Source organism: Heterocephalus glaber, unplaced genomic scaffold (assembly GCF_053883595.1).
Source record: "Heterocephalus glaber isolate CG9 unplaced genomic scaffold, H.glaber_assembly_v1.0 deba00001504, whole genome shotgun sequence".
NCBI classification, from domain to species: Eukaryota; Metazoa; Chordata; class Mammalia; order Rodentia; family Bathyergidae; genus Heterocephalus; species Heterocephalus glaber.
In genome coordinates, this window is record NW_028258324.1 from 71,894,731 (window position 1) to 71,916,572 (window position 21,842).

General features: G+C 40.8%; 1 protein-coding gene across 6 annotated transcripts in view; it reads left to right on the forward strand.

Moving 5' to 3' along the window:
- Nucleotides 1–21,842, forward strand: part of Smarcc1 (SWI/SNF related BAF chromatin remodeling complex subunit C1) — a 153,998-nt gene that overhangs the window by 38,414 nt on the left and 93,742 nt on the right. For all 6 annotated transcript variants that reach the window (XR_015441163.1, XM_004834968.3, XM_021256732.2 and 3 more), the window contains 4 exons: nucleotides 6,916–6,985; nucleotides 12,199–12,274; nucleotides 18,767–18,892; nucleotides 20,771–20,892. Coding sequence is in view for 5 of the 6 variants with exons in the window: in XM_004834968.3 (XP_004835025.1) it covers nucleotides 6,916–6,985; nucleotides 12,199–12,274; nucleotides 18,767–18,892; nucleotides 20,771–20,892 (394 nt within the window). In the remaining variant the exon portion in view is untranslated. The remainder of the gene's footprint in view (nucleotides 1–6,915; nucleotides 6,986–12,198; nucleotides 12,275–18,766; nucleotides 18,893–20,770; nucleotides 20,893–21,842) is intronic.

Consider the following 21,842-nt stretch of genomic DNA (forward strand, 5'->3'; position numbering starts at 1 on the left):
TTGCACTTGCCTTGAGAGGCAGGCACGGCCCCACTGAGATAAATCCCCGCCCCTTTTTTGGGGGGGGGGGTTGGTACCGGGGATCGAACTCGGGATGTTGCGCTTGCGAGGCAGGCGCTGGAACCACTGAGCTAAATCCCCGGCCCTCCAGTTTTTTTTTTGAGACAAGCTCTTGCTGTGCAGTTCAGGGTGGTTTTGAAGGCACTATGTGGCTGGCCTTGAGTCCACGGCAGTCCTGCTGCTGAGGACTTGGTGCTAATTACTCTTCACAGGAGTGAGTTGGAATACATAGCATAAATTAATTTAGACTGAAAAGTAGATCTACAAGGGTGCAAGAATTCAGTCTTCTGGCAAGTGCATTATCCCTGCAGGATATGAGAAGCCAGATTATATCAGATTAAGTGACCAATAACCCCTATGGGCATTTTTTTGTTGACCGTTGTAATTATGCTGCACATACACTTGAAAATTAAGAAACACTGTATATTGTTAACCCATGGGTTAAAAAAGAAATTAGAAGGAAAATAGGAAATCTTTGAGACTGAATAATAATAAAAATGAATAATGCAGTATAACATTAAATTTTGTAAGGTACAGTGAAGCTCTGCCTAGAGGGACATTTATATGCATTTGGTAGAAATGAAAAAGGGCTGAACGAACAATCAGTGTCCTAAACACTTTGTCAAGCAGTTAGAAAAAGAATAGCAAATTAGTTGTAAAGAAAGAAATATACATTATAAAGAAAACAGAAATTATTGAATTAGAAAATACATGAAAATGAGATGCTCAGCAGTGTGAAATTGTTCTTAGAGAAGACCAGTAAGGTCAGAGGAGAGGGAAATGCAAGAACCAAGAATGAATGAAGGGAACACAGTAGATGTGTGTGCAGGCATGAAAAAAGTGATCTTGAAAGGAGGCCAGAGTGTGTATTTGTAGCAAGTTTAATAAATTCCCTGACCCTCGTATTGTAAAGTGAGACACTTCACGCTGTGTGTAGTAGTCATAGTTAATTGATGTTTTCACCATTCTTCCTGCTAGGTATTAGCAGCTGGTTTCCACTAGATGGAGGTGGTAGGCAGCTGTGCGTGTTAGAATACTTGATTTGTTGTTCACTTTATGTCTCCCAAATAGTAGAAAACTTCAGCGTTAGGATTAGGAACCTTTGGTGTTTGGCTTGCTGATGCCTGAACTGAGGGCCCTTGCATGGATTCAACCACTGACCCATACCCCTTGTCCTGTGTTGTGAACTTTTCTTTCTGTTCTGTTTTGTTGACAGTCTTTCTCAGGCTGCTCAAACTTGTAATCCCCCTGCCTCAGCCTCCTGAGTACCTGGGGTTGGAGGCCTGGAGTTCTTCATTCTATTAGTGTGGTACATTAATTGGTTTTCATATATTGAGACAGCCTTGTCTCTAGGTATAAATCCCATGGTGTGTGGGATTGGTTTATTTCCTTATTTGAAAATTTTTTTTGAGACAAGGTCTTGCCATGCTACTTCAAATTGTTCTTTTTTTTTTTGTACCAGAGATCGAACTCGGGACCTTGCACTTGCAAGGCAGGCAGTAGAACCACTGAGCTAAATCCCTGGCCATGCTCAGATTGTTCTTGACCTTATGTGCTCAAGCACATAATTCTCCAGCTTCAGCCTCCTGCATGCTGAGGCTGCAGGTGCCTATTACCAGTCCTGGCTGGATAATCCTTTTTTTTTGTTGTTGTTACCAGGAATTGAACTCAGGGCCTCGAGCTTGCCAGGCAGGTAGACAGGCAGGCACTGTGCTGCGAGCTACATTCCAGGCCCTCGATAATCTACTTAATATATTGTTGAATTCATTTTGTTAGTATTTAATGTATCAGGAGTACATATTTTCATCTGTATTTTTCTTGTAATATCTTTAGTTTTGGGCTCTCAGGAAGGAGTTTGTTAATACCTTCTCCTCGTCAATTTTTAGAAGAGTTTGAGAAGGATTTTTAATTTCTTTTTTATATGCTTAGTACAATTCTCCAGGGAAGCCATTTGACTTTGTGCTTTGCTTTATTGGAAATTTTTAAAGTGACTGGTTGAGTCCCCATACTAGTTATGGGTATATGCATATTTTCTTCATGATCCCAGTCTGGGAAGGTTGTATCGTTCTAGAAATTTATTCATTCTAGGTTATTCTTTTTAAAATTTTTGTCATGGAACTAATTATAAAAAGTTCTCATGATCCTTCTTGTTTGTTTCCTTTTTCTTTTTCCTTTCAGTACTGGGAATTGACCCTAGAGCCTTGTGTATGCCAGGCGAGCTGTGTGTTGCTAAGTTGCATCCGAAGACCTTTTTCTGATATAGCCTCAGTAGTTTGCCCAGGCTGGCCTCAAGCTTGGGGTCATTGCCCCTGCCTCTTGTGTAGCTGGAATTATAGGCATGTACCACTATGCCTGGCGGATCCTTTTTCTGTGGCTTTAATTGTAATTTCTCCTCTTTAATTTCTGATTTTTGTTATTTTCATCATCTCTTCTTTTAATCTTTGTAGCTAAGTAAGGGCTTGTGAATTTTGTTGATTGTTTTCTTTTGTTTTTTATTGTTTATTTCTGCTCTAATTTTCATTATTTCTTTCCTTATGGTAAGTTGGGCTCAATTTGTTTTTCTTTTTCTGGCCCTTTAAGATGTTGATTTGAGGGCCAGGGATTTAGCTCAGTGGTTCCGCGCCCCTCTCTCAAGCGCAAGGTCCTGAGTTGGATCCCCGGTACCAAAAAAAAAAAAAAAAAGTCTATCAAGATGTTGATTTGAGGGCTGGGGATTTAGCTCAGTGGTTTGAGTGCCTGCTGCGCAAGCACAAGGTCCCAAGTTCATCCCTGGTACCAAAAAAAAAAAGATGTTGAGTTGAGATCTGCGTTTTCTTTTCTAGTGTATTTACTGCTGTTAAACTTCCCTTCTAATACTCCTTTTCCTGTATTCCATAATTTTTTTTGTTTTCATTTGACTCAAGATTTTTTCTAATTTCCTTTGTGGTTTTAGCTTTGATCTGTTTGTTCTTCAAGAGTGTCTTTTAGTTATTTTTTTCCTTTTTTTCCAGAGTGTCTTTATTTCCACCTATTTGTCAATTGTCCAGTTTTCCTTTTGCTGTTGATTTCTGATGTCATTCCATTATTGTCAGAAAACACAGTTGGCAGGATTTTAAACCTTCTTGTATTTAGTAAGAGTTGTTTTGTGTCCTAATAGGAAATCTATCCTGGATTAGGTTTTAGATGTGCTTATTGGAAGACGTGTGTTCAGGTGTGATTGTTGTGTGTTTTGTACCTGGCTGTCTGGTCATCTGTGGTGTTGGTGTGTCCTGTGTTCCTGCTTTCTGTGTGATTGGTCTTTCTGCTGCTGATGGTGGATATTGAGATTTCCTGCTATTATGTTCCTGTCTTTTTTTCACCCTTTGTTATTGCTTTCTGTTTCGGGGTGCTCTGCTCCTTTAGGAGCACTTATGTTTATAATTATTATAATTTCCTGGTAATTGACCCTTTTATTATATTTGGAACTTGGACCCTTTTGGCATTTTTAACTTAGTGGCATTGTTAGTAAAGCTACCTTGTGCTCTTTGGGTCATTGTTTGGGTGGAATAGCTTTTTCTGTCCTTTACCTTTCTTGGTCCACAGTGAATCTTTTATAGATAGCATATATTTAGAACTTGGTTTTTGTGGTTGTCTTTTGAGAGAGAGTTTCGCTGTGTAGGTCAGGCTGACCTTAAACTCACTATATACTCTATGCGATCCTCTTGCTTCAGCTTCCTGAGTGCTGGGGTTACAGGCAGGGGCCACCACATCCACTGAGTTACATTCCTGGCTTTTTTTTTTAAAACAAGGTTTCACTTTATAGTTCAGGCTGTTCAGATAGCTGGTGTCTTTTGACTGGTAGTTTTAATCTACTTACATTTAAAGTAAGAGAACGATTTAATATTGCCTTTTAAAAAGCTTATTTCTCTCACAGTTATTTTACCCTTCTTTTGCTCTCTTGCTACGTTTTTATTTTTTTCCTTTGAACGTATGACATGGTTTGATTCTTTTTTTTCTGATACCAGGGATCGAACTCAGGACCTTGCACTTGAGAGGCAGGCATGGTGCCACTGAGCTAAATCCCCGGCATTGGTTTAATTCTTTGAGTTTCTGGTGTTTTTGGGTTTTTGATTTGCATTCTCTTTTTTATTAATGATGGTAAGTTACTGTGCTTTTTGGCTATTTGTATTTTAAATTATTTGCTCATTTTTTTGGGTACTGGGGATCAAACTCAGGTCCTTGTGCTTGTGCAGCAAGCGGCGAAACCACTGAGCTAAATCCCCAGCCTATTTGCTCATTTTTAAAAGGTGGATTATTTGCCTTTGAATTCTTTTTGTTTGTTTTTTGTTTTTTGGTACTGGGGATTGAACTCAGGTCCTTGCGCTTGTGCAGCAGGCGGCAAAACCACTGAGCTAAATCCCCGGCCCCTGCCTTTGAATTCTTGAATTCTAAATGTTATTTTTATATTTCAAATTTGGAACAATTTGAACATAGGAAATTGTGTTTTGAAGAAATTTGTTCTGAGTAGCATACCGTCATTTTTTGGGTTCTCATTGTGTTTTCTTAAGTATTCTTGTCAAGCGTCCATTCGTCACACCCAATTACAATGATTATATATTGGTTTTTTGTTTTTTTTTTTCTTTTTGGTACTGGGGATTGAACTTAGGTCTTTGCATTGAGCTACATCCCTAGTCCCCCCCCCCCCCTTTTTTTTTTTTGATACTGGGGATCGAATTCGGGACCTTGTGCTTGCGAGGCAGGCAGAGGAACTACTGAGCTAAATCCCTGCTGGGGGGGGGGGCATTTTATTTTTACTTTTTATGTTGCTATAGTCTTTCAAGTTGCCCAGGCTGGGCTTGAAATCCAGCCCTCCTGCCTCATCCTCCCAGAGTACTGGGATTACAGGCATGTCTCATTGTGCCCGATTGATTTTATATTTTTAATATGTGTAGTTTTTTTTTTTTGTACTGGGGATTGAACTCGCATCCTTGCGATTGTGCAGCAGGTGACGATGTGTAGTCTGATATTACAGCATTTGTAAGCCTTTGGAGAAATTGCCCCTCTGAGGAGTAAGTAGCTTATTCTTTTTTTTTTTTTTTGGTACTGGGGATTGAATTTGGGTCCTTGCGCTTGCGCAGCAGGCGGTGAAACCACTGAGCTAAATCCCCGGCCCAGTAGCTTATTCTTAAAAATAAGAGAACACCTTTTTTTTTTTTTGGTGGTACTGGGGATTGAACTCAGGTCCTTGCGCTTGCGAGGCAGGCAGCAGAACCACTGAACTAAATCCCCGGCCCCTGGGTATAAATTTTTAACATGGCAGGAATGTAAACATACATATCTTACACCTTTAGTTATTTCTGCTGTTGAGATATCTTTCAGAGACAATAACTGCCAACGTTTCTTTCTAGAAAAGTCAGGTAGGCTGAAGATGGATATCCTTTTTTCTTACTACAGACACATAATCTTTGCAGGTGGGTTCACTAGGAACCTCTTACTAGTTAGGAGAGCCAAGATAGTTTGACAGGACAGATATGTTAGTCTGCTTCCTGTCACTGTACCAAATCACCTGATATCATGAACTCTTAAGAAAAAGGCAAGGTGTATTTTGCCTGAGTCTTACTGATTGCGTGTGGTCCTCAGTTGGCTCCATGCTTGTGTCCTGTGGCAAGGCAGCACATGATGTTGGGCTGCCTATGTGGCGGTGGCTGGGAAGCAAAGAGAGGAGGAGAGAGGTCTCAGCATCCCCTTCAAAGTCAGATTCCAGTGACTCGGAGAGTGCTACCTAGCCCTGCCCCACCCCGCCCTGCCCCTTTCAGCTTCTGCAGGTTGTGCAGCAAACTTTCCTACATGCGCCTTTGGGGGTTACTTCTCCCAACCATAGCAGTAGGTTATTCACGTGGAGTGGATTTAGAAAGGAAGGTCCACTTCCCGCTTCTCTTTTTTCAGACCTTGGCCACAGTAGGGTGTTAGTTAAGGTCCAGGCCCAATTCTTTCCTTGTTTTTTCTTTCAAGACAGCAGGACATCCAGGTGGATGGTTCAGGTTGTGCACAGGCAACACCTGCATGCCTTCCTGGGTTTTGTCTGTGAAGCTAGGGCCATTTCTCATTGAAAGTGGCATTAAAGAATCAATTTTACTTAGCTGATTTACTTCTTTGCTGTTGGCTTTCAAGACGCCTTTACCCAAACTTCCCTCTTTCTACTGGAAACAAGTTTTCAAATAAATTTAGACTACCAAAGAGGTACATGGCAACAGTGCTGAAATGTAGAATTCATTCAACTGATTAAAATCATTAAGAATCATTATATAATTTGCATCTATCTTTGAATGAGAACCTGAGAGAAAAGTATCTACAGTGGGATCCCAGTGGTTGCAATCCTAGGGATGGAACCCAGGGCCTTGTGAGCACTTGGCAAGTGCTCTCCCGCTGAGTCCGTATCCCCCCGCCCCCCACCTTGGTGTAGCACTATAGATACAGGAGAAAGTGAATATGGAGGAAACGGAGTGTTTAGAATAGCATTCTAGCCAAGGAGATGAGGCATAACCTCCTTCCTGAAGCATGTGGCTTATGCAGATTTTCAGAAAGGGATGAGAGGACCTATACTGACACTGAAACAGTTAAGAATGTGGTGACAGTGACTTGATAGGAAAGAGGACAGCAGGTAACAGGGAGGAGGCTGATTCACTGCAGTGCAGAGCTGGTTCTGTCAAGATTGTGGACCTGGAGTCTAAAAAGCCTCACTGTGTAAGCTGAGAAATTTTTTGGTCTGGTAGGTGGTCTTCAGTTTAAATTGTTTTCATCATTAGCAAAGCAAAAAGTTGCAGTAAAAATTAAGGCTAAATCATACTCCCTTATTTCGTCAGTTTGACTGATGTGTGTGTTTTTTTCCTCTTTCAGAAGAATGGTTGAGGCCAGTGATGAGAAAAGAGAAGCAGGTGTTAGTACACTGGGGCTTTTACCCCGACAGGTAACTTTAAAAGATACTAATTATTATTTTAATTGTATACATTTATAGGGTACAGTGAAATATTTCAACACATATGTACAGTGTATTAATGGTCAAATTGGGGGTGTGTGTGTGTGTGTTTGTGTGTGTGTGTGGTCAAACCCAAGGCCTTACACATGCTGAACAAGTGCTTTACCAATGAACAACACCCCTAGGCCCCCAAAATCAGGATATTTCCGTATCCTTAAACATTAAAAATGTTAATCACATGTAAGGCTGTACCTGCACTGATGAGATCAGGGTGATTCATGCTCCATCTCCACATCTTTTCTTCATGTTTGGCACCTTTGACCTCTCTTCATGCAGGTAATGCTGATACACGTGCCCTGAGGTCTGAACAAGGCAGATTTACATGGGTGGAATTTTATTTTCTGATTAGTAGTACTTTTGGTGATTTGTACTAGTCTCACTTTATTGAGTCTTGTATTGACTTTTTAAAGTTTTTCAGAAATAATTCTTGACTGTTGACTAATTATTTTAATAGTTTAGTAAAATAACATGTTTTTATCTCAGAAAAACTGATCTTTTTATTTATTTGCCCAAAGTCATGTAATTTGCATTTGATCTTAGCCAAAAGGCTGAGAAGCGATCCAAAGTCATGTAATTTGAGAATACAGATTTGTTTCCTTTAAGAAAGGAATTTTTGGGGGCCGGGGATTTAGCTCAGTGCTTCCAGCGCCTGCCTCGCAAATGCAAGGTCCAGAGTTCAATCCCCCGTACCAAAAAAAAGAAAAGAAATGAATTTTTCATTGGTAGTGGGGCCACACCACGTCTAATCCCAGCAATCAGGAGGCTGAGGCAGGAGGTTCACCACAAGTTCAAGGCTAGCCTGGACTATGTAGTGAGACCTTGTCTCAAGAAAACAAAAACATAAAACAAAAGAAATGAATTATTCTTCTGTATATGTTTATTACTAGTTGGTTTTCTTCCCCCCCAAACTGTGCATGCCAAATTATAAGGCTGAAGATACTTTATGTCTACAGGTTTTTCTTGTCAGAAATCTTACCCCATGGAGGTGTCACCTTTCTGTGTTCTAACTCAAAGCATGTTTCCGTGCCTGTGGTATGAATAGAGAATATTATCAGTGTGAACTTAAGGTTAGCTGTGGTGGCGGTCCTAGTTCAGTATCATGCCTACCTAGGTTCATGATAATAGCAACAGCGTCTACAGAACTCATTTTCTTCAACTTGCAGGAGAGCTGCTTTGACATTCATTTCGTTCTGTTCATCCCAAGTAGAGATCCTCCTCATGGTGTGTTTTCCAGTTCTGTTTGGGCTTTTCATGCCTCTATCCACATCTGATTCTCTGCTTCCTGTGTTATTCAAAGCAAATCTCAAGTGTGTCATTTTAATCATAAATATTTCAGTATATATTTCCAAAAGACTCAGTTTATAAAAAGAATAATATCATTGGAAATTCTAAGCAAAAAGAATTGTTAATGTGAAATACCTGTTCAGTGTTTTCGTGTAAATGATAAATTTGATTATTGATATTTATTTGAATTAGAAATCAGATGAAATTCACATGTTCTGATTAACTGGTATATTTAATTACTTTGGTTCATAAGTTATCCCTCTTTCATCCTGACCTGTCTTTGCATTGTACCTTTTTGGTGTTTTTGAAACAGGGTCTCACTATGTAGCTCAGGCTTGCCTTGAACTTGTGATCCTCCTGCCTCCCCTATTGAAATGTAATCCTGGCACAACTAAAAAGCTCCTTTAATATTATACAGGCTATCATAGGAAAGTAGTTTACCCTTTGAATCACTTAGATGGAAACTCAGATTTGATGATAACAAGCTATCTAAGTGTGGGGCTGATACAATTTTATAACACATTGTAAGACATACTAGCCCATTTCCTAACCTTCCCTGTGTATCAAATAGAATGTTTTTTGTTTTTCTGTTTTTGGGGGGCGGGTACTGGGGATCAAACCTCGGGACCTTGAGCTTGTGAGGTAGGCGGTACAGCCATGAGCTAAATCCCAGGCCCTCAAATAGGGTGTTGTACATGCTCAAGTCCTATCTTCTCAAAGGGTCTTGTTCACTTTTCTAAAATTTTAAATTATGCATGGCCTGTTCTCTGACATCTGTACCTATACTATATTTTCTAATCAAGACTTTTGAAGAATACAAGGTTATCTTTTTTTTTCTCAATGCGGTAATCTTTACTTGATATTTGATTTGGGGGAAGGATATCGGGAATCGAATTCAGGTCCTTATGCTTGCCAGGCAGGCACTGCACCACTGAGCTCGTTCAGTATCGTAGGGTCGGGGGTTTAGCTTAGTGGTTCCCCCACTTGCCTTGAAACCGCAAGGTCCCGAGTTCAATCCCCTGGTACCAAACAAACAGTAATCGTGCCTACGTAGTGTCATGCTAGATTCTAAGATAGGCTCACATTGAACTCACTATGTAGCCCAGGTTGGCCTTGAACTCCAGGTAATCCTCCTGCTTCAGCCTCCTCAGTGCTGGGATTTCAGGTATGTGCCACCATGCCCGGTTACTTGGTATACTTAATTAGCAGAGCACTTTTTCTGATCTGATGTTTATAAGTGTTTCTAGAAAAATTAATGAGAATAAAAGATAGACTGATTCCAAATGCTTTTGAACTGACTTGTAAATAATGCTTATAAGGAAGCTAATATTTGATTTAGATGTCACTTGGTTTTATAATTTACTGGCCATTATAATAGCATTAACTAAAGTTTAATTTGGTTGCTAACTTTTTATTTACTTCAGAGATGGTGCTGGAATGGGTGTAGTGATTTCTGTCAGTGTGTTTGAGTGCACTGGTCAGGGGATCTTTGAGCAGGGTGATTTGAGGAGCAAGCTGTATGAATATAGTGACATGAGGGGCCTTCCAGTAAACAGGAAGTCACCTGCTTTAAAGTATGTGAATGCCCAGTGGCACATGTTGAAGATGCCACTAGGGCCTGTGTGGCACAAATATGAGTGAGGACCGAGAAGAGTTGACAAGGAAATGGCATTACAGTGGCAGCAGCAGGACCTGATCTTGAGGCCTTGGCAAGCCACCATTAGGATTTTGATTTTCATTTTGACTTTGTCAGAACCCTTGAAGGACTTTGAGTAGATTTGGAGTTTTGGAATGATGTGGACTGACTTCATTTTCAAAAAGTCATTCTGGTTGGTTGTATGGCAAACTGACTCTTTGGAAAGTAGTGCAAAAGTAGGAAGATCAGTGACCAGAAGGGAAGGGTTGAAAGAAGGGTGTTATGGTTTGTGTCTAGATGTCCCCCCAGAGCCTTATGTGGTCACAGGGCTTTTTCAGAGCTGGCTGAATCTACATTGTGTGGTGCTGGGATTCAGGGCGTGTGATTACTAAACCAGCCACTGATCAGTTTGGCATCACCCTAATCCCTGTAGTCTGGATAAGATAAAAGGGACAGAAAGATGCTGTTAAGATTCTCTTGTTGCTTTTGCTACTGTGTAGGGGCCATGAACTGTTTCTCCTCTGCAGTGCCCCTCTGCCATGTGCCACTCTGCCTTGGAGCCAGCCAGTTATGGACTGAAACCTTTACAAACTGAGCTAATAAATAAACTCTTTCCCTTTTAACTGTGGGTATTGGGTATTTTGTCCCAGCAGTGAGAGAAAAGTAAGGCAGAGGTAGAATGTGATATGATCAAAGTGAGTTACTTACATGCATGTATGAAAATGTCACAGTGAAACCTCCATTGGTAGTTTTTTTTGTTTTGTTTTTGGGATACAGTACCTGATACCCACAGTTTAAAGAGAGCGTTTAATATGGCTCACAGTTTCAGGGGATTCAGTCCATGGCTGACGGGCTTTGAAGGGGGAACAACATACCCAGAGGATGTGGAGGAGCAAAGCTGCTCACCTGATGGTGGCTGGAAGCAGAGCACAGGGGAAGAACACCAGTGAGAGAGACTGCCTCTGAAGGCACAGGTGACCCACCTCCATCTGGGCCCTCCCTCCTGCCAGCACATTCAGCTGCGACATCTGTGGATTCATCCACTGATGAGCATCACATCCCCATGTCCCAGGGACCTTTCCAGGAGCCTCTTGATCCCATCATGTTTATGATTAAATTTAATATCACAAAGCCCAATTATAAAAAGTGGAAAAAATTAATGATTACAAAAGGAGGCAGAATTCTGGACATGTTTTGAAGGTAGAACTTAACTTTTAACAAATCTGTTGTTGATTTGATTATAGGATGTTCTTGGGAGTAAAGTCAGTGATGTTCCCAAGGGCGTTGGCTTGAACAGCTGCAAAGGTGGACTTGGCATTTACAGAGATGATGTTGGTTGCTAGAGTACATTGTGGAGCTAGGGTGGTGTCACAGTTGAGCTTTGAGTGTGTTAGGTTTGGCTCCCCTGTGATGCTGATACAGCAAAGAAATGTGGGGCTGGCTATTGGATTTATGCCTTGGGAATGCAGAGAAGAGGGCCGATACATGATTTTAAGTCATCACGTAGGTGTGAAGTCATAGGACTGAATGAAGTCACAGAGAAGAGTTTTGTTCCAAAAACTGAGCCCTGGAACCTGTAAATGTTTTTTTTTTTGTACTGGGGATCGAACTCAGGACCTTGTGCTTGCAAGGCAGGCACCAGAACCACTGAGCTAAATCCCCAGCCCTGGAACCTGTAAATGTTGAAGAGGTTTGAGGCAAAGACCAGACAGCAGCAGTGGAGATTGAGCAAGAGGCTGTTGACAAGAAAGAAACAACACTGGGTGATAGATAGTACTATCTTGAAGGCTAAGTACAAAAGTGGTTTGAAGAAAAGACAACAACTTTAGAATTTGGTGGACTGAGGCTTGAGCTTTGATTAAAGCAATATAAAGGTGCTTTCTGGGAAGGAATTCTCTCAGCAAAGTGATGAAGCCTGATAGCATACTATTACTGTATGCAAATAGTATTTGGCACCACGCCCAGCAGTATCTCTCTGTTTTTGTTTTTTGAGACAAGGTCTGGCATTAAAGTTGAGGCTGGTTTTAAACTCGCTCTATAGCCCAGCCTGGCTTCAAACTCATGGGATCCTCTTGCCTCAGCCTCCCAAGTGCTGGGATTACCAGTGTGCGCCACCATGCCTGGCTCAGCAGTATTTCTAAGGTGTGTTCTTACTGCTTGTTGGTAAGTCTTTGACATGAATGCACTTTGATTCCAGATTGTCTTTATTTTATTTACTTTATAGCTATGATACTTGGGTCCATAGTAATGATGTTGATGCTGAAATTGAAGATCCACCAATTCCAGAAAAGCCGTGGAAGGTAAATACATTCATTCTGTCTGTCTCTGTGTCTCTGTGTCTCTATCTGTGTCCTCCCCCCCCCAGTCTTAGTCCCTCTTTTGGCATGGTCGACAGAAGAGCCCGGGTGAACCTAACTGTTTTGTTTTTGTCTTTTGAGCCAGGGTCTCACTGTGTAGTCCAGGCTGGCCTTGAACTTGTGTTCTCCTACCTCAGCCTCACAAGTGCTGGGATTCCAAGCATGCTCCACCATTCTGGTTTCCTTGAACATATAAGTAATTTTTGACTTATGTACTCAACCCAGATTATTAGTTGGGTTTTTTTAAACTTTATTTGACATATTTCTGTTAGTGAGACGTTGGGATAAAGCTTTAGATTTCATATGTGAGAATTGAAACTAACAAAAAGTAATCTTTTCTAGGGGCCAGGGATTTAGCTCATTGGCGTCACACTTGCCAGGCAAGCGCAAGGTCCTATGTTCGATCTCTGATACCAAAACAAAAACAGCAACAAAAAAACAACAAAAACCCAAAATTAGTCTTTGGTAAAAAGTAGTTTTGTTGGGCCGGGAATTTAGCTCAGTGGTTCCTCCACCTGATTCACAAATGCAAAGTCCCAAGTTCCATCCCCCGTACCAAAAAAAAAAAAGTAATTTTGTTTTGTTTGAGATAGGGTCTCATTTTATAGTTCAAGCTGGCCTCAAACTAGTGGCAGTCCTGCCTCAGCCTTCTGAGTGCTGGGATTACAGGTGTGGACCACCATGTCTGGCAAAAGTACTTTTAGTATTTGGAGTAAATTTCTTCCTGCATTCCTGCCAGCTTTTTGTGATAGTGGGGAGTGAACCCAGGGCCTTCACACTGAGCTATGTCCCCAGTTTTTTGTGGGGTTTTTTTGTATATTGACACAGAGTCTCACCAAATAGCCCAGACTGAGTTCAAACTTTGTTTTTTTGAGTGCTGGGAATCCAGTCTAGGGCCTTGTACATGTGAAGCAGCTAAGCCATATCCCAGCCCTATGCTCATATTCTAAATTGCTCATTAGAAAGTGTTACATTTGTTTCTACTTTTCAAAGTTGAAATTCTAAATATGTAAATTTGAGAACTTCTAGCCAGCAATCCTGGTAGTCTGGGAGGGCAAGGCAGGTTAGAAGTTGAACCACAGCCGGGGCAGCTTATTGTAGTACCTTCTTTTTCAGGGTGGGGGCACTGGGAGTGGAGCTCAGTGGAACAACCCTGGCTCCACTTCCATACCCCCTTCCCCGGGGAAAAACCCATAAGCTATAAAAATGGGCTTTAGGCCCATAGCACTGTGCCTGCTTTTAGAGAACCAGTGTGAGAATTGTCCACTTAAGTGACATTTGTGTGACTTGTACATCTGTGCCCTCCATGGTTCTTGGGTATCAGGTAAAAAAGTGCTAGAAGAAAATGAGACAAGTGATGCTACACTTGTTTGGGTTTAGGAAAACAGAATGGCGTTTTCGGGGGCTTGGGATCTGGCCAGGGCCTGGGTATGCAGAGCTGCCTCTGCTCTTTTGTAGATGATGTAAGAAAACAATAAAAAATTACCATGTACATTTTTTCATTAGAAGCTTAACTAGTTGTAAAGTATATGGCTTCTGTTACATTGTAAATACCATTTTAATGTATTTCCTTTTTTTGGTACTGGGGATCGAACTCAGGACCTTGCGCTTTCAAGGCAGGTGGTGGCACCACTGAGCTAAATCCCCGGCCCTTTACTGTGTTTCTTGAAATCTGGACAACAGATTTCATAACTACCATTATCTATTTTTAAAATGAATGGACATGTTCTTTTTTTTTATTATTATTATTATTTTTTTGGTACCAGGGATTGAAGACATGTTCTTTTTAAAAAGTCAAATATATTATATATTTTCTTTTTCTCCTTGAACCTGTATTTCTGTTATAGTGGAATATTGCCACAATTAACACCTCCAAATCTTAACCTTTGAAACCTAGGGAATAGAGGAGCTAACCGTGTGCCATTTGTCGAAAAATTCAAACTGCAGTTACTCCTCTAAATCTCTGTGTTATCTTATAAAATAATACCTATATTTTTCTAATGGAAGCATATTTTCTTTTTTCTTTTGGTACTGGGGATCTAACTTGGGACCTTGCACTTGTAAGGCAAGGAGCGGTACAACTGAGCTAAATCCCTGGCCCCATGGCCCTAAATTTCTTTTTCCCTACCGGGTATGGAATTCGGGTCCTTATGCTTGCGCAGCAGGTGGCGAAACCACTGAGCTAAATCCCCGGCCCTGGCCCTAAATTTTTGAAGTCAAATTGTACGCTTTTTAGTATATGTGCTGCCGAAGTGAGCACAAATTGTATGCTTTTTTAAAAAAGTTTTTTGAGTCAGGGTCTTGCTGTGTAACCCAGGCTGACCTCGACCTCACGGCAGTTCTCCTGCCTCAGCCTCCTGAGTGTTGGGATTACCGGCATGTACCACCACACCTGGCTCAAATTGTGAATACTAATAATTACAAAAGTAGATAATAGGGGCTAGGGATTTATCTGAGTGGCACTGTGCCTGCCTTGAAAAAAAAAAATTATAGCAAAAGTAGGTAATAAAAAGGAATGCTGTAGATCAGATACCTAGAGTGTTCCATTACCTTTGAGCCCTCCTATGTTTAGCTTGGTCTGTGCCTTATCAGTCACTGTTTTAAATGTTCTGTTGACCTTTTGTCCATGTCACATTTACCACAGACATGTGTAGCTGCACCTATCCAGTTTTTATTTGGCATTTCTCTTTTTTTTGGTACCAGGGATCAAACTCGGGACCTTGTGTTTGCAAGGCAGGCGCCAGCCAGAACCACTGAGCTAAATCCCCAGCCCTATTTGGCATTTTGTAAAAGCTTTGATTATCAGTGGAGTTTGATTTGTTTGCAATTTGGTAGTAGTGAAATTGATCTAAAGAGTATGTCATGCTATATCCATCGCACTGTGTGTGTGTGGTACTTTCTTTTTTTTTTTTTTTGGAACCCAGGATTGAACTCGGAACGTTGCCCTTTCGAGGCAGGCAGCAGAACCACTGAGCTAAATCCCTGGCCCTGTGTGTGATATTTTTCAACTTCAGGATGTTATGAATAGTGCTGTAAACTCTTTTGGGCATGGTGTTTGCTCTTTTGTGCTCAGAATGAAATCCTTTGGTCAGAAAGTACAAACATTCACTTTTTCTAAACAGTGCCATATTGTTTTCCAAATAGTTAAAAAAATAATTTTTATACTATGACTGTTTCCTGATTGCCCTGCATCCTGGCCAGTCCTTATCAGGTGACTGTAGGGACTTGCTGAAGACTTCATTTGTGTTTCTCATGTTATTAAATACTTTCATCCTTTTTTTCATGAATTGTCTGACGTTAGGTGTTTCCTCTTGGAAATACCTGTTCCTGTTTTTTTCTTTGCATATCTTTCTCATTTCAATACTTGACACACTAACCATTGTTAGTTACATGTGTTAGAAATAGGTTTTCCTAGTAGCTTGTCTTTGTGTTTTCCAGTCTTGAAGTCATCAAGATATTCTCCTAAATAATCTTCTAAAATATTTTTAGTTCTATCTTTCTCCTATCTACCCGTAATTATAGTAATAGTACCGTAATTGTTATTTTTTGGTATTGGGGATTGCATGTAGGACCTTGTGCATGCTAGGCAGGCACTCTGCCACTGAGTTATACCCTTGACCCTTGGAATTAATTTTTTCCTAATTGTATGTAGAAAAAATATTCTGCATGGGCGGTTATATTAGTTATGTCATAAAGAAAAATGTTGAAGTTGAGTTCCTCTCTCAGATGTTTTTGTGAAAAAATAATAGAGCTTGGACAGAACTCAGTGCGGATCTAAGTTTCACTCCTAGTTAGGTGTATGAGCAGCTTACTGAAACTGCCCTAGTGTGCTGACTGAGAATGCTGGAGAATGATATCTCCACACTTCACCATGTGCAGGAGTGTAACGGGGATCATGGACGTAAGGCACTTAGTGCCTGGTACGGTTAACAGTCAACCACTGGTTTGTGTTTTTTGTTTGTTTGTTTGACACAGGGTCTGTGTTTCATGTGGTTCCATGTTTCTATGTGGTTCTGTGTTTCTATGTGGTTCAGCCTGCCCTTGAACTCACAGCAGTCCTTCTGCCTCAGCCTCCCAAGTGCTGGGATACAGTTGTGTGCCACTATACCTGGCATGTACTGAAATCTTTGAAAAGATTTTTGGATAGTTACAGGATATGCACTATGAATAGTCAGTTCTTTTTTATTTTTGAACAGTTTTACACGCTTTGGAAAACATTGTTAGACATACATTTATTTTTTAACATTGCCCCTTTAATAGTCATTTTAATTAGCTTGAGGCTTCTCATGCATTTTTTACTTATTTTGTTTATATGTTCGGGAGATTTGTTAGTTTTATCAGGTCTTTTCTCTCTGGCAGGGTGTTCTGTGTTTGTGTGCATCACTGTGTAACTTAGTTTTGTTTTTTGGTTTTTTTTTTTTGGTACCTGTGATCGAACTCAGGACCTAGTCCTTGCGGGGCAGGCGCAGCGCCACTGAGCTAAATCCCCAGCCCCTGTGTAACTTAGTTTTGGGGGGGTTTTTTGGTACCGGATATCGAACTCGGGTCATTGCACTTGCGCAGCAGGCACCAAAACCCCTGAGCTAAATCCCCAGCCCCTGTGTAACGTAGTTTTGAGGAAGAGGAGGCATGTAGGCAGACAGGTGCTTTTGAGGTAAGCAAAAGGCATTGTCCTGAATAACCATTTTAACAACCTGTTCCTCCTTTTTAAAACCATGGAACAGTATGGGGCCAGGGATTTAGCTCAGTGGTTTCGGTGCCTGCTGCGCAAGTGCAAGGACCCGAGTTTGATCCCCAGTACCAAAAAAAAAAACCAAACCATGGAACAGTAGGGGATCTTAGATTGACAAAATATTTTCATGAGAGAGCCCATATTGTCTTCTAGTGATTGTCATATCTTGTACTTGGAGTTCTAGGAAGGTTTTAGAGTTGTGATTACCACAGTTTTGGCTCCCATGAGAATATTTACTGGTTCTTGGCCAGGCATGTTAATGTTGATTGCAACCAAGCACTCCACTCCCCTCCTCTTGACTTGAGATGTGAAGAACAGTTTTATACAGGGAAGAGTTATCTAGTGCCAAATTATACAAATTATACTTGAGCCCCTTTTGAGTACTGATGGAAAAAATGGAATAATAGGCTAGTAGTTTAGCTTAAATATCTGTATCTGTATATGTCATGTACAACTACCCCTGGACCCTGAAATTTTTTTATTTTTTATTTTTGAGACAGGGTCTTGTTATAGTTTAAGCTGGCCTCAAACTCAGGACAATCCTCCTGCCTCAGCCTGCCAAGTGCTGAGATTACAGGCCTGCATCACCACGCCCAGCAAGACTTAATTTTTTGTTGTCATTTTGAGAGTCTTGCTGTGTATTCCAGGCTGGCCTGGAACTTAACTGTGTAACCCTGGCTGGCCTTCAACTTGTGGCAGTTCTCTCGGGTCAGCCTCCCAAGTGCTGATGACAGGTTTGTGCCACTGTGCTGGCTCTGTTTTTTAGTACTTTTTGTTTCTTTTTCTTTTTTTTTGCTGTGCAGGGAGATTGAATCCAGAGCCTCACACTAAACTGTGTCCTCCATCCTGTATTTTTTATTTTGACATGGGGGCTCACTAATTTGCCTAGACTGGCCTTGACTTGTGATCCTTGTGCTTTAGCCTCTCAAGTAGCTGGGATCACAGGCATGTGCCATCATTGCCTGTGACTCTCCATTTTATTACTTCCCTGTCAGAAGCATCAACAAAAACGAGAAACAGTGATAGAGGAATGGGAAGAAGCCAGCACCCGAATCTCCCTCCACAGAGCCCCACGTGTACTTTCTTTTTTGGGGGGGTTTTTTTTTTTTTTTGGTACTGGGGATTGAACCTCAGGACCTTGCGCTTGCAAGGCAGGCGCCGGAACCACTGAGCTAAATCCCCAGCCCAACCCCACGTGTACTTTCTGGAACAAAGTGACATGTCTCTGTCAGCATGCTAGAGTGACAGTTGTTAGAGTGGTGTTGATTTCCTAACTCTGGAGACAGCCTTTGTGCTTAGAGCAGTGATTGTCTTGGCTGTCCTATTGACTGACTGACTTTCTTTCTAATCAGTTAAAGAAATAAAATAAAAATTAGACTAGGTAGCCAATCATGGCACATGCCTGTAATCCAGCACTTGGGAGCCTGAGGCAGGAAGATTGCCTGGAGTTTGAGGCCAGCCTGGGCTACACAGTGAGTTCAAAGCCAGCCTGAACTACATAGCAAGACCCTGTCTCAAAAAAAAAAAAAAAAGAAAAGAAAAGGCTAAGTTGTACCTCACATATGTATTACTAATAGTGTATTCTTAACCTGATTTTTGTTAACTGAGACTTTGAAAGTAACCATCTTTTTTCTTCTGAATACTTTAAAAGCTCAGGTGATTTTGTTGTTTATGTATATACTCACGCTCTGATGTGGCTTTAGGTTCACGTGAAATGGATTTTGGACACTGACATTTTCAATGAATGGATGAATGAGGAAGATTACGAAGTGGATGAGAATAGGAAGCCAGTGAGTTTTCGTCAACGAATTCCAACAAAGAACGAAGAGGTATTTCATTTGACGCCATTTCTCACCACTGGGTGTTTTCTTGTCATGAATGTTAAGAAATTGTCACTAGTAAACTCAGCAGCTTGCACCAGCCATTGGTTACATGGACAAGTTCCCAAGCAGCTGTAACCAACAACCCTGCCAGAGGTGGCAGCAGCCTTCACCTCCAATAGGCATGGAGACCCCAAAGGGTTGTTAGGATTTAAAGTAGCTCATGAGCTGGGGATGTAGCTCAGTGGTGCCGCGTGCCTGCCTCTCAAGCCCAAGGCCCTGAGTTCTATCCCCAGTACTGCAGAAATAAAAATAAAGTAGCTCATGAAGTATGGTGGTATCACAGCTGATTTTTTTTTTGCTAGATCTGAGTTTTCATTTTGTATTCCAAATATCTTCACAACATAATAGAATTCTCCTGATTTTCCTTGGAAAAAATTATTTATTTACTATCCTTTAATAACTTTGTTAACACACAAGGAGCTGTTAGTACAAATACAACCTTAAAGGTCTTAGGTTTAAAAGTTGAGTCCTTTCTGAATGTTGGGGACTTGACATTGAATCCTTTTAAGTCCAGGAGCCTGGCGTGGTGGTGGACACCTGTAGTCCCACCACTTGGGAGGCTGAGAGGCAGGAGCATCGCCATGAATTTGAGGCTGCCCTGGGCTACATAGTTAAAGGCCAGCTTGAACTACATACTGAGACCCTGTCTCAAAAAAACAAAGCCCAGGCAGTTAAATATTTGCCTATAATTTTTTACAAGTTAGTTGTATCATTTGAAGAATGATACAAAGAGACCTATGATTCAAAATTTTCCCTGGGGATACTTATATTTATTTTGCTTTTCATTTCATACTTTAGTTTTTTGGAAAATTCTTGAGACAGGTTATCTTCAACTATTAACATGGAAAGTATAGATCTTTTATTTCTATTTGCAGCCCCATGACTTTTTCAACTAAAATTTGTTTGTTACACTTTATATATGTATTTTTTTTATTTTAAAGAAAAATGTTTTAAAGCTAATCTTTGCATTTTTAGTTGCTATTTCCTTGGGAATTTAACTCAGTAACTTTTTCTTTTTTTGGTACCAGGGATTGAACTTGGGACCTTGTGCTTATGAGGCAGGTGGCAGAACCACTGAGCTAAATCCCTGGTCCTCAATACCTTTTTGTTAGTACATGTTTATAGTACTTAATGTTTATATTCATCTACACCCTAGGTGCGTGTATTTAGCATATCTTTTTCTTTCTAGCCCATCTTAATTCTTTTTCTTTCTCTTCCACTCCCCATTGTTCTTCTTCCCTCCTAAATCTCCCCGCAAGTTTTTTTTTAGTTCATGTTTGTGACACACAATTTACATTCACTGTGGGTAATCGGTACACATACACAACATGTCCTAAATGCTTTTAGGTCTGCACAGTAGATAGGCTTATATATTTGCCTGACCTTACGGTGTGCGTGCGTGCGTGTGTGTGTGTGTGTGTGTGTGTGTGTGTGTCTAGGGATGGAACCCAGCATCTCTTAGACATTAGTCAAGCGCTCCACCACTGAGCTACACTCATACCCCAGAGTGGTTTCTATAATGATGCATTTCCACGGAATTAATTCTGTGACTGTCTTCCTATTTGGAGAAGCCAAATATGAGCATGAGCAGTCTCACACTGTGTGAGGTCTGGGTGTATCTGGGCTACAGCACTTCTCAAGTCCTTGTGGGACCCTGCTGGGAGTCCTCTTGACAACGCGTCACCTAGCAGGGCACATAGTGGTCTTGAGTGCTTAGTTTTGTGCTTTTCATTTACTCTTACCGAGTGGCTTTGAACAGATGTTTCTAGAACCTGAACAGGTAGAAGAGTCAGCTGATACTCATTTCCATTTACTTCTTCCTAGCCAGTCAGAAGTCCAGAGAGAAGAGATCGGAAGGCATCAGCTAATGCTCGCAAGAGGAAACATTCGCCTTCACCTCCCCCTCCTACACCCACAGAATCACGGAAGAAAAGTGGCAAAAAGGGGTAAGAACTGGGCACAATTCAGAAGACATCACAATCTCCCAAGGGCTTTGAGACTTTTTGCATTTACTTGGGAAGTTTTGCTGACATTGAAGTTAGACTTTGACTCGTTGAGTCTTTTGACAGCTTATACTTGTGGAATATTGTCCTGCAAGCATTTTATGTTGTATTTATCCAAAGGCACCTTGAATATTGTTTTTTTCTGTAGGTCAGTGTGCCCTGAGAAATGTAACTGGTAAAAAGTTTCACCATAGTTAAAGTGTCTCTCTGATTTTCTCACTTGCGCATTTTGATCAGACCGACTCAGAAGAACTTGTAGCTGTTCTGTGTTCTGCACAGTGTAACAGACATAGTCTTTGTCAGACCAATATGCTGTGCCTTGCTGGAGTGAGGGTTGTGGTTCCTCCTGAGTGGGTTGCAGTAGGGCTTAAATGAGACTTACTAAAACCCTTGTACAATGCCTGATCTGAAATGTGTACTTTTTTTTTTTGGTACCAGGGATCAAACTCAGGACCTTGTGCTTGTGAAGCAGGTGCAATGACACTGAGCTACATCCCCGACCCTGAAATGTATACTTATTAGTGATAGATTATGCTTAAGAATTTATTACATATTAAAATTTCAGGTTTGTCTGGCTCAAAATATTTTTATATAATTTTGCAAAGGTTGTGGTTTTGTCTTAGAAAATGACAGTTTGCAAAAAATGGATTATTTTTCTTTAAGCATGTATTGAAAAATTCATTTTCATAAGATTTTGATTTCTAACTAGCTGGATTATAAAGATATACTGGGCATCTTGTATTCAGTTAGCTTCCTTATACAGACTTTTCTCTGTAGCAGATTGTCATTTGTTTCTCTCGAACATGTCTTGAATTGTGTTAGTCCCTAAAGGGTAAGGTTATCAGAAACACTCTTTTTGATTTGTTTGGGTTTTTTTTTTCTTTTTCCAGTAT